At 48.9% G+C, this 13,375-nt stretch overlaps 1 protein-coding gene across 1 annotated transcript; it reads right to left on the bottom strand.

Moving 5' to 3' along the window:
- Positions 1 to 721: 721 nt before the first annotated feature.
- Positions 722 to 1,654, bottom strand: LOC141726163 (olfactory receptor 14J1-like). The gene has a single exon (XM_074530576.1). The coding sequence runs from the start codon at positions 1,652 to 1,654 to the stop codon at positions 722 to 724; it is 933 nt and encodes a 310-aa protein (XP_074386677.1).
- Positions 1,655 to 13,375: the final 11,721 nt, after the last annotated feature.

Below are 13,375 nucleotides of genomic sequence, written 5' to 3'. Positions count from 1 at the left end.
TGCTCTGCTGCTCCTTCTCATCTCCTACAGGGCCCTTGCAGAGCCTCAGCCATGCTGTTTGTCCCCAGCCTGCCCATGACCACCCTGGGGCTGCTCATGGGGCCTTTCTGTGCTGAGCATTGGCCTTTCTGTGCTGAGCCACTCAGAGAGCCTGGGCAAGGAGTCTGGAGCCCCCAGGCCCTGGCCTGAGGCGTCAGCGCTGCCCCAGCAGTGCCCATGGCCTGTCCCTGCTGCAGCCCCGTCACTGCCACCCCCAGGACTGTGCCCAGCCCCGAGAGCACTCAGGCCCTCCAGCAACACCAGGGCCATCAGGGCAGCAGGGCAGGGCCATGGCAGCAGCACTGGCAACACCAGGTGCTGCTGCTGCTGGGCACAGCTGCTGGGCCAGCCCTGATCTGCCCCAGCTCTGCACACAGACATTGCTGCTGCAGCTCCAGAGAAGGCAACAAAAGGGCATCTCTGCAGAAAACTCTACTGGGAGACCCTTTAGTTCATTTAAAGGCACCAGGAGTGCAGCCCCTCATTGACACAGTGTGTGGCCACAGGAAAGGTGGAGAGAAACAAAATGAGAAACAAAATGAGAAATGGCACAAAAAATGACATTTTTTGATGGGCAATATGAAAAAAGTAAAACAAACATAAAGAACCTCCAAATGGAAACCAACAAGAAGTATGAAAGACAACTTTTCATACTTGTTATTTGCAGAAACTGGCCAGCACTTTAATGTTTCTGAAACCATCCAGTCATCAGTCTCCTCACTGCAGCCTTGAGCTCCTGGTTCCTCAGGCTGTAGATGAGGGCATTCAGGGCTGGAGGCACCACTGAGTACAGAACTGACAGGGCCAGGTCCAGAGATGGAGAGGAGATGGAGGGGGGCTTCAGGTGAGCAAATGTGCCAGTGCTGATGAACAGGGAGACCACAGCCAGGTGAGGGAGGCAGGTGGAAAAGACTTTGTGCCGTCCCTGCTCAGAGGGGATCCTCAGCACAGCCCTGAAGATCTGCACATAGGAGAAAACAATGAACAAAAAACAACTGAGTCCTAAACAGCCACTAAGAGCAAGAAGCCCCAGTTCCCTGAGCTGGGATTTGGAGCAGGAGAGCTTGAGGATCTGTGGGATTTCACAGAAGAACTGGCCCAGGGTATTGCCATGGCACAGGGGCAGGGAAAATGTATTGGCTGTGTGCAGCAGTGAAAAGAGAAAGCCACTGGCCCAGGCAGCTGCTGCCATGTGGGCACAAGCTCTGCTGCCCAGGAGGGTCCCATAGTGCAGAGGTTTGCAGATGGACACGTAGCGGTCGTAGCACATGATGGTCAGGAGGAAATACTCTGCTGACAGGAAGAACATAAAGAAAAAGACCTGTGTGGCACATCCTGTGTAGGAGATGGTCCTGGTGTCCCAGAGGGAATTGTGCATGGCTTTGGGGACAGTGGTGCAGATGGAGCCCAGGTCGCTGAGGGCCAGGTTGAGCAGAAAGAAGAACATGGGTGTGTGCAGGTGGTGGCTGCAGGCTATGGCGCTGATGATGAGGCCGTTGCCCAGGAGGGCAGCCAGGGAGATGCCCAGCAAGAGGCAGAAGTGCAGGAGCTGCAGCTGCCGCGTGTCTGCCAATGCCAGCAGGAGGAAGTGCCTGATGGAGCTGCTGTTGGACATTTGCTGGGGCTGGGCATTGGGATCTGTAAAAAAAGTAATCATGGAATAGTTGGGTTTGGAGAGGACTTTAAATATTCCAGCACAGCCTGGGGGCACTTTCCCCCCACTGCCTGCCCAGGGCTCTGCTGCCTGGAGCTGTCCCTGCCAGCAGCTGCTTCCCTGTGCCCAGGGCTGGGCCCTGCCAGTGCTGCCAGAGCCCAGCCCAGCCCTGGGGCCTCAGCTCTGCCCTGCAGAGACCTCCCAGCTCTGGCACTGCCCAGGGGCAGCTCTGGATCTGCAGGCTCTGATGGCAATGTCAGAGCAACCCTGAGGAAGCTGGAAAAGCGACACTGATGCTGCCTGTGAGAGGCCCTGTGCTGATTTCTGTCACTACCTGGTTTATTCAGGTCTGTAAGATTTTTTTTTTGTATTTATTCTCCACCTGAACTGAGAGATGATAGCTATATGCAATTTGTATTCAGGCAACACAGTGCAGTAGATTAAAAAAGAAAGATTTTCCCTTTTATGCAGCCCTAGCCTTCCTGCGCTCCCTTTATAATGTACTTGGAAATGTTCTGCAGTTAAATGTCATGCTGGGAAAACTGCTGATCAATTCAGCATCCTCCCCACACAAGGAGAATACTCCCAAGCCTTACCAGCTGTCTCCTCCCACCCAGATCATGTCCCCCAGTGCTGGGAGCAGCTGCCAGGGCTGGCTGAGAGCTGTCCCTGGCAGGCAGCAGAGTCCCTGCCCCAGCACAGCGCCCTGGGCTGCAGGACCCTGCTCTGCACGACAGCCCTGGGCACTCCTGGCTGCTCTGCACAAGAGACAATCAGAGAATGTACTCACAAGGTCTGTAGGCAGTGGGATGTTCCAGCTTGAGGAGATGGCTCCAGGAGCTGCAGCTGAATTGTCTTGCAGCCAGAGGTTCCTGTGCCAAGGGCTGGCAGTGATTCTGCCCCAGGCACTTCTCAGCACCCTCCCAGCCCTGACTGACTGAAGCTCTCTGTGCTTCTGTGCTGTGCCCGGGGTGGCTGCAGGCAGTGCCCCAGCCCTGCTGGGCTGGCAGAAGAGCCGCTCATCAAGAGAAATGTGCTTCTGAAGCTCTTCTTGGTTATCAGGAGCTGCCTCTGTGCCAGGAACCCAGCCCAGCTCAGCAGCACAGACACAGCACAAGGACATAAATGAGCCTCTGAGGCTTTGTGCTCAGGCCTTGTATATCAGTCCCTGAGAGGGAGCTGAAGAAACTTCTCCAGAACTATAAGTCAGAGTCCAACTCCAAAGTTTCTTGGACTTTTAATGGGTCCCACTGAGGAACACAACAGGCCCCAGGCAGAGCAGAGAACGGCAGGCAGTGATGACAGGTGGGGACAAAGAGAAGCCAAGTCTTGGTGCCCTGGGGGACAGCAGCAGGGTCTGTGCCACCAAGGGCTGTGAGGAGACACCTTGTCCTGGGGCTCAGGGGCCTCCTGGCACAGCCCCAGCCAGGCTGGGCTCTGTCACCCCCTTGTCCTGCCCTCAGCATCCCCCCTAGCCCACATCCCAGTGGCCTCAAGGATCTGCTGGAAGGCGTCCCGGGGGACCCTTGCTCAGGAATGGCTCTGGGGGCTCCTGGATGCTCCCTGCAGGGACTGCAGGTATTTCAAAGGACTTTGGGTTTGTTTTTTGCTCTGAATTTCTGTGATCTTTTTGCAATCATGCCCTCCAATTATCTGCTGTAATTAGTCCCTGGAGAGGCTTTGTCAGTAACAACACTCAGTGGGGCTCATTGCTACTTCAAGGTACTTCAGTTATTTTAAGGTACTTGGTATTTCCATTTTGACACAGACTCTTGTGTTTCTCACAGACTCTGTGAGAGGTTTGTGCAATCACAGCCCCAATTATCTGCTTTAACAAGTCCCTTGAGAGCTTTGTATTGTCACTCAGTGGTGCCCATTAATGCCTTGAGATACTCAAGGTTTTTAAGGTAGTTTATGGATTTAAGAATACTTTTAGGTACTTTTAAGGTGTTTTCTTCCCACACTGAGTCTCTGAGAGGTTTTTGTGCCATCCTGACCTCCAGTTCTCTCCTACAAGGAGTCCATGAGGAGCCTGTGTTGGGTATCTTCCACCTTTCTGTTTTAGAACAAAGATGGAACTGAAAGAATTTTGTAAGACTTTCTAAAAGCATCCAAACAAATATGTGACAATTAGCAATACAACAACAACTAAGAGAATTAATAGTCCTGTTTTAGCTAGATATCATCCAACCCTTTAGTCCTTTGGACTGGAAGAGTCTATTGACCCAGTCTTTGTTTTCCATTTGAAGATTCTTGAACCCTTCAGTACCTTAATGCTGTTGTGGATTGACTCACTGTGGCTGGAGAGGTTCATACAATACATGTCCTCAGAGTCTAAACAGCCATGCCCATGTGCCCAGAGTAAAAACTCTATCGCTGTTCTGCAAGGTGGCATGTCTGATGGTCTCTATGTCTGAGAGCAGACCACTCAATGTGAGGGAGGTAGCATTGGTCTGCTTACTTAACAGGCAGCCAAGATGGTCTAATTGTCCTAAAGCTTTAGCTGCAGCCACTCAAGGTAGTCTAAATTGGGGGTGCTACCATCCCATACCTGGATTAAAGCTTTCAAAGCCATCTCTTTGATATCATTCAATACTGGGGATACCTGCTGCTTGGTCATCTGGTAGGCTGTGTTGTTCTTCTCCAGCTAGATGGTTGATTGTCAATTCCGCCCTTGCCTCATTATTAGCATAGTCTGCTATTAATTGATTTAGTAAACACTTCCATTCCCCTTCCCACAGGGTGTATTCTGTAGGTGACAAGAATATGGTCATAATATATGTTAAATCATAGGGGGTTAAGACATGTGCTCTAAACATGGCCGTCATTAGGCCATTAAAACAAGGTAAGTCTTTCCTATGATCTTTAGCTGCCCTACACAGATCCTTTATTTCCCTGTAAACCAATGGCTGATACCTGGGATTCTGCCCCCTTCTTTTATAACATCCTGGGGCAATGAGGGGTTTCAAGATTATTTGTCAGTCTCCTTCCTTAACTGCTTCTTTCTGGATCCTCTCCTGGGGATCTTCTGGGGTCGAGAGGAGAGGTGGCTCTGGGGAATCCATACTGTCTTCTGGAGAGGAAGAATAACTCAGAGCAGAAACAGTTGGATTAGAAATAGTGTGACAGTTGGGCTTAGTATCTTTGACCATGGGGGTATATTGTTGACGGAGAGTGAGGCAAAGGGCACTGCCATTTTGTCAGGTGTTGGGGAGGAAGGGCCTTGATTCAGGATGGCGGACTTCTGGGGTGGAGTTCTGCAGGCATGGACCAGGGTGAAGGTGGAATGATTGACAATGGGGCATCACCTGAAGTTTTGGGGGTGGAGTGTGCAGATTTGTTCAGGGCAGAAGAGAAGGTTGTGGCGGCAGTAAGTGGAGGAGCCAGGATGGAGGAGGATGGTCGGGCTCCTGAGCCACATTCAGGCTCCTTCCATCTTAACTCTCCAGGGTATGATGCTCCAAGACTGCGTGGCCATTGCCATCTTGGACCATTGTGGAAGGTCTGAGAAAGGCAGATTTGGGGGGAGGTCCCGAGTTAGGAGTGACCAACTGATTGAGTTTTCAACACACTATTGCTGGTCAAGGGTGGTGTGGAAGATCGGGAACATGCGGGGTTCAATGTGATCCCTTTTGATTGACACTTTGTACAATTAACTCCTACTGAGTCCCAAAATTCAGTGGTATGGACTTTGTCAGCAGAGGTATCTGGAGAGTTTTTAATGATCCACCTCATGATTGATTTTAATTTCTTCTTTGAAAATATTATATCATGACCAGTGAGAATTAAAGCATCCATATATGCTCCTTTCTACTTTGGACATCTGGCTGCCCATTTTTCTCTTTCTCTGCCTTGTGGGGAAGAGCCACTGGAACTACCCAAATCAATTATGGGACGTGGGTTCATATTGTAAAAACACAGTGGCAAAATGGGCAATAAATGTTCTTGCATTTCCCCAAACCCACCTGTAATCCTATGCAGCTGAAATCATTGTTGCCTCTGCAGATCCTGGGCAAGGTCCCTCGAAGCAATGATGAATCTGCTGGGCCCGGCACGATCCAAAATCCCAGGGAGCACTGACCTATCCATCAGCTAACCCCAGCTGACACGACTGACACAGGGAGCCCTGAATGTCAGGGTCACTCTTTGGGTGCCAAATGTCGCAGTGAAGGTGGCTATGACAAACCTCTCTGGTTCCCTGACTTCAGGGTGAGGGTGGCAAAAATGAAAAGGGGCAGGATCAATGGAGTTGTTTTAAAGGAACTTTATTAACAGGGTAAAAAACAATAAACATGGAGAAGTCGAGAACAGTACAAGGGGCATGATCCAAAGACCTGAGACAAAGGGGAACGTACAACATGTACACTTGTGAATAGAACACTCTAGAACAATAACCATATAGGGAAATCAGTAACCAATAGGGGAATCGAACTTGGACAAGTTAGCATAGCACTTATGGGAGAACGCTCAAGCTCACCCTAAGTAAAACAAATAATTCCCAGGGCTTGAAACTCACACCCAGTTCTTTTGGGGTAAAATCTGGCTGACTCTGAGTTTCAGCTGGGCTAATTACCACACCACAGCTGTGCAGTGGCCCCTTGGGACCATGTGGCCCAACAGAGCTACAATGATGTCCTTGGTTCCATGAGGCTCCACAGTGTCACAATGGTCCCTTGGATCCATGGTGCTCTGCAGTGTCACAATGGCTCCTTCATTTCACAGGACTCCCAAGTGTCACATTGGTCTCCATAGGAAGGAAACCATGGAGCCCTCATGTTTCAGGAGCTGATAAACAGCAACCACCAGAGGTCAAAGTAAGCCTGACCTGTCTGTCATAGAAGGTTTGCTTGGCACAACCCTTGGATATTCAAAATTACGAATGTGGAATCCTAATTTCAGACATTTGTGCCTGGAGAAAGATGATTTTTTCCATACAAAGCAAAGCACAGAGCCCTTTCCAGTGCTTGGAAATTAGATGAGTTCTGGAACTCAGGAGTCGAAGACCAACCAGACTTGTCTGTCCTGGATACCTGGAAAAGATGGACAGTTCTTTTCCATAAAAAGGAAAGCCCAGAGCCCCAGTGTTTCAGAGGCAGATGGGAGTGGCCTTCCACATTCCAAGGTCAGCCAGACCTGTCAGGTCACCCCTGGGAGACCAAGGCAACCATATCAATTTTGTATTCCCTTGGTTCCAGAGGGCTCTGCAGTGTCACAATGGCTCCTTGCTTCCATGATGCCCTAAGATGTCATAATGTCCCCTTAGATACAAAAGCCCTTAATGGTTGCACAAGGATCTTAATGGTCTCCATAGTTGCACAAGTCCCCACAGTGTCCTAATGGTCTTTGGGTTCCATGAAGCCCTTCTGTGTCATCCTGGCCCGTGGTTCCATTGGGGCCCAGTAGTGCAAAAATGATCCTCTTGGTTCCACAAATTCCCATAATGTCACAATGGCCCCGTGCTTCCATGAGGCCCTGCAGGGTCACAATGGCACTTTGGTTCTGTGGGGCCCCACAGTGTCACAAGGGTCTCCATGATTCCAAGGGGCCTTGCAATGCCACAATGCTCTCCATGGATCCACAGTGCCCGGCAGGATCACAACAGCCCTTTGGCTCCACGAGGCCCTGAAATGCAGCAATGGCCTCTTGGTTCCACAAAGCCCTGCTGCTTCACACCGGCCCCTTGGGACCATGCGGCCCAACAGAGCCACAAGGATGTTCTTGATTCCACAAGGCCTCACAGTGTCACAGTGTCCCCTTAGTTTCATGGTACCCTGCAGGGTCACAATGTTCCTCTTGGTTCCACAAGTTCCTACAGTGGAACAGGTTCCACAAGGGCCTGCAGTGTCACCATGGCCTATCGGTTCCACAACACCCTGCAGCGTCACAATGGTCTCCATAGGAAGGAAACAAGTGAGCCCCAGTGGTGCAGGAACAGATGAGAGGCAGTCACCAGAGGCCAAGTCTAACCAGACTTGACTGTATGGGCAGATTTTGTCTAGGAGTAACCCTTGGATACAGAGAATTTTAGATGCAGAATCCCAGTTTTGGCCATGGGTGACTAGACAAGAAAAACAGTTCTTTCCCATCGGAAGGAAAGCACAGAGCCCCAGTGCTTCACAATCAGATGGGAAGTAGCCCTTGACATGTCAAATTCAGTGGGACCTGACAGCCTCCAGGAGTCCAAACTAGGCAGACCTGTTCCATGTTCCATTGATTTCATGGGTCCCCACACTGACACAGTGTTCTCTGATTCCATGAGGTCTTGCAATGTCACAATGGCTTCTTGGTTTCATGAGCCCCACAGAGTCATAAGGGTCCTTTGGCTTCCTGCAGCCCCTCTGTGTCACAATGGCTGCTTTTTATATGGGCCCCACTGTTTAATCATTGACTCTTGCTTCTATAGGGCCTCTGAGTTGCACAATGGTCTCCTTGATTCCATGAGGTTCCATACTCACACCACAGTTTCCTTGGATTTCCATTGTCACAACTGACACTTGGTTCCATGAGGTTCTGTAGTGTGAGACAAAGTGGAAATTTTCCAGTGTAGAAATTAATTTTGATTTAGGTGAAATGTACATTTTTGAGTTGAGTCTGTGGTTAGAAACCATACCTATTTAGCCTGACTGCAGAACCTAGGCTCAGTGAAGTTGCTCAGTGAAGGACAGAGATAAGGGGGGGGAGACAGAGGATGATAGAGACAGAGACTGCTGTAAGAGCAAGTCAACCTGACCTAGGAATTCTTTCTGATAAAGAAAAACCAGTAGCAAATGTCACACAAAATTAGTAAAAATGAATATGTATTATCCTTTTGTGAAATTGTATGCATATGTATCTGAGAGGGGGATAAAAAGGGTCCTGAAGTTCCCAGAGGTATGCATGCCTTTTAAGGAGCATAATCTCTGCATGCGTCCAGCACTGTAATAATAAACATACCGGCTTTACAACTTTCATAAAGTTGTGGAGTTTTTGGCTATATCTCCACAAAATATTTTGGTACCCCAGATGGTACTTCTCTGTCCCCACAGGGGCAGAGGGGATAGACGGACCTCCAAGGCGCGCCCCAGAATTTTCCTGGAGGGGCTCTGCTCATCTCAGCTTGCCTCCTGCAAGGACAGACAAGGACCTGCTGGCATCAGTGGATACGGTATGTATTGAGGGGCCCCTGGGGGAAAAGAGAGATAGGACAGCTGAGTAAGTCACTCAGAAACGTCTGAGTGCTCGGCCTGTGGATGTCTTGGGACATCGATCTCATCCAGTCTCTGACAGCAACCACAGTGACACTATGGAACCGCATGGAACCATGGGTCAGTTGTCACAATGCGGGTGCAAGGACACCACAGTGACACTACAGAACCTCATGGAACTAAGGGGTCATGGTGACACTGTCAGAGGCTGGATGAGATCGATATCCCGAGACACCTTGGGATGCTCAGGATGCCCGTGTGGGGCCAGGGCTGGGTCAGGCCTTGGTTTATGGTGGGACAGAGCCCCTGGGCTGGCAGAGCTGTCAATCACACAGCAGGGGCTATCCTGACCCACCTCTGATTGGCCCAGCTGTCAATCAATCACACACTACCAGCTGGTGCTACCCTGGCTATGATTGGACAAGCAACTGGCAGTCCCATCCCAGGGGCGGGCCCATGAGGGCCCAGGGCGTTAAAAGCCGGAGCACAAGGCCACCCCAGGCTCTGGGTCCTGCCTTCTCCTGCGGTTCCTTTGTTATTGAGGCTGGAACCTGAGCGGTTGGTACCTATGTGCGCGTCTCTCTATAGATCTTCTGTCTTTCTGTTGTTTTTTATTTCTTCTCCTTCTAATCCCACTTACCTGGAACATTTTTGTGTAACTTAATATCTTAAGGGTTTACAGTTTTCAGGTTAAATGGACTAAGGCAATGAAATTAATGCTATAATAAGAGATTTATGTTGAAGTGGATGTTGTATTAAAACATTTTCCAGGGGCTGGAATTGCAGTTCCCAGCCAGGAAAAGATGTTCCTGCTCTTGAAGGCAAAGTTCTTAAGAAGGAGCCAAAAGGCCTGTCCGGTTTATCTTGGCTGTTTGAGGGGCCTGGAAAAGCCCGGGGTGGCCTTGGGGCAGCCCGCGTATCGAAGGACGAGAAGAGGCTTCAGTTCTTCTTTCAGTTTTTATGTTTATTAATTGTTTATCTAAAAGATGTTCTTTCAGCCGAACAGAGATCTGCTCAGCAGTCAGCCATGAGCACACTGTGCCGTCCCCCGGACCGCCACGTATCTTTATACCCATTGTTACGTGTACAATATTTATCATTTTTCCCCAATACCATCTATTCTTATAACTCGGTGCACTCTCAGTAATAACCAATCCAAAGGTGCCACCGTGGCCAAAGAAGATGGAGGAGAAGAGGAAGAAGAAGGAGGACAGGACACACCCCAATTCCTCCATCTTACTCCTCCAAACCCCCCTGTACATAAATCCTAAACCCTGTTTCTCACCCTCTAATTAGCTAATCTTTTCGCCATTCACCCCGGTGAAGTCCTCTTATCTTCATAAAGGTGTCGTCTCCCGTGTAGGGTCAAAGTCCTGCCACCAGACACTTCTGGCAACATTCCAGGACTCCCGGGCCCCCCAAGGGTGGTCTCGGAGGCCCGGCATCCCAGGAGTCAGATCTTGAGATCCCACATCTCCCCCTTCTGTTTGCACCAAGAAAACCTCTTTTATCACCCGATTCATGGCGCGCTTCAGACATACAAAAATGCACGGGACGACAATCATGAGGACTAGTAGGACTATTAAAACATAAAACCCCACCCTTAAAATTCTTCTCCAAATAGGAGAAATGTCAAAGAAATCTGCCAGCTGATCAATCCATGATCCTGTGATCTCGCCAAGCTTATTTACGCTGTCTTTTATGTTTCTAATACTTTCATGAATTGATTTTGAATGATCTGAGAGATTCATGCAGCACATCCCTTCAAATTCTTCACACCCATGTCCATGGGCGAGCAATAGATAATCGATTGCAACTCTGTTTTGAAGAGTCGCCTGTCTTATACCACTAACGTCTCTTAACATGTCATCCAATGCGACAGACACAGATCGTGCATGTTTGCTCAACCAGCAACCCATGTGGTCGATCTGAGTCAAAGCCACCCCTGATGCTGTTTGAGGTGAGAAAATTGCCGTAGCAATGCTTGTTTTCTTATCCCAAGAAAATACTTCGTCATTGCAATCTGTCGCATAATTTTGGATTGATCTTTTTCCTCTGCGCCTTTTCTCTCTTAGCATGTTCAAATCAGGCGACAGCATTGAAATTTCCCCAATGCCGCATGGACCTCCCGTGGCATTAGCAGGAATGCCGTGCCAAATTCTGTCCCCACAAATTAAAAACAAACCCCGTGGCAATTGCACTGGGACTTGGATTGATCCTTTGGCAGTTCTCTTTGTATATTTGCACCAAGCTGATGCATTCTTATAAAACTCATGATTAGGAGTTAAATCGATAGTTTTTGCCTTTGTGGCCTCCGGAACTTCAAACTGCATGCAGAATCCCATTGTCATGGACCCAAAAATCTCCAATTCCTGAGGTTCTGTAGAAGCCACAGGAAGTAGATGTGTCCAAGCACACCACTCTTTCACAGGATTTTCAATGACCTGTGAAATGTTAACTGCGGAATGCCCTGGAACTGGCCATTCGTCCACTGGCAATCCAACCATGCATGCAGAAAATGGTTTTCCTGGCCTCGAATGTGTCAGGCAAATACTATCTAGATTTGCTGCTTGAGCCAAAGTCTCCCATAGATTTTGCCTTGGCTGATTTACAGGTAAATCTTCTCCCTTACTTGCTGCAATGAATGAAAGAATGATGCACATAAGCATCATGATACTCATTATTACGCTTTTATACAGAAATCCCCAAAGTCCTTAGTTTCTTTTTATTTTTCTTCGGGATCGCTCTTTCTGGCCTGAGTCTCGACTTCTGTCTGAGTACTCGTCTCTTTGTTTCTCGGATCAGCGTTCTCGGGTTCTCGCATTCGGAATGGCTTCACGTGCCGCGCCGACACCCACTTTAGACCTCGATCTGTGGAGATACAAGCGAAACCCTTGCCCCAAGTGATTAGTCTGAAAGGACCCTCTATTTGTCCTGTTTCTGGGTTCCTGATCAAAACCAAAGGGTTTTCCCTTAGCTTTGCCTGTGTGCTATTTAGAAAGTGTCTCACGATTGGTGGATTAGGTTCCGAGGATGAGCTATTTAGGAAATTCAACACATACAGTGCCTTATTTAATTTCATGTGAGGTGTTGCCTCTGGCTCACCCCTTCTCTGTCTGTCCAGAAGGGATTTCAGGGTGTGATGTGTTCTTTCAATGATCGCTTGACCTGTGGGTGAATGTGGAATACCGAACGTGTGTCTGACACCCCATTTTTTCAGGAATTTGTCAAGCACCCTGCCTGTGTACGTTGGACCGTTATCTGTTTTTATCTCCTGAGGCACACCTAATGCTGCAAATGCTTGCAGAAAATGTCGGCAAGCATGGTCTGCTGTTTCCCCTGCATGTGCTGAAGCAAAGACTGCACCTGAGAATGTATCTACAGAAACATGAACATTTTTGAGCCTCCCAAAAGATGGATATTTCGTGACATCAGCTTGCCACAACTGAAGACTTTGCAGTCCCCGCGGATTGATAGCTCCGGTGGAAGAAGGTGGCTGCACAAACTGACAGTCTGGGCAAGCACTAATGATCTCCCACGCCTGACTCTGTGAGACGAAAGGACTCCATCAGCGCTTGTGCATTCTGATGAAAGAACGCATGACTTAACCTTGCTTGCTCAAAAATGTCCGGCACTGTTTGCGAAATGGGCATTGTCAACCTGTCCGCTCGAGCATTTCCCTCCGCTAAAAATCCCGGAAGTGTCGTGTGCGCTCTAATGTGTGTGATAAAATACTCTCTTTCCCTGCCCTCTAGCAATGCCTTCAAGCTCGTCAGATATGAGTATAAAACCCCATTACTGACTTCTTTCAAGAGCGAACCTTCCAATCTCTTGACCACACCCGCAACATATGCGGAGTCTGTCACCAGATTGAGAGGTTGTTTGAACAACTGAAATGCTCGGACAACAGCTGCCAACTCCACAGTTTGTGGAGAGCCCTGAACCTTCCTCACATCAGATTCCCAATCCCCTGTCGTTGAGTCTCTCCACGTGATCACTGACTTGTGTGTCTTCCCTGAGCCATCCGTGAACACTGTGATCCCGTCCAAAGGTTCTTCACTTATCCTTGGTTTTGTTTTATAACATATTTGCGATTGCAGTATCTTGTGTTGCGGAAAGTGGATTGTGCAAGTTCCTGGGAACGCCAACAATGCGATTAACAGGTCTTTCGATTGTTGCATCGCCCACTCGAAATAGTCTTGTTTCAAGGGTAACCTGATGGTTGAGAATTCTCTTCCTGCCATCGTCAGCAACCTTGTTCTCGCTTTTATGATGATCTGTGCTGCCATCTCCAAATCTGTAAGAATTGTTTTTGCGGGCCTGTGCGGTAGGAAGATCCACTCTATGATTATCAAAGAGTCCTTTTGCGACTCGTCCCATTGGAAGATCAAACCATGGAACTGTGTTTTCTTCCCCAGCACTGCCAACTGAAAAGGCAACGTTGGAACAAATCGATGTGCCTGCCTTTTCTGTATCGCGTCTGCAACTTTCTCCAATT

The sequence above is a fragment of the Zonotrichia albicollis genome, chromosome 33 (genome assembly GCF_047830755.1).
Source record: "Zonotrichia albicollis isolate bZonAlb1 chromosome 33, bZonAlb1.hap1, whole genome shotgun sequence".
Lineage (NCBI taxonomy): Eukaryota > Metazoa > Chordata > Aves > Passeriformes > Passerellidae > Zonotrichia > Zonotrichia albicollis.
This window is presented reverse-complemented; position numbering and strand designations above follow the sequence as displayed.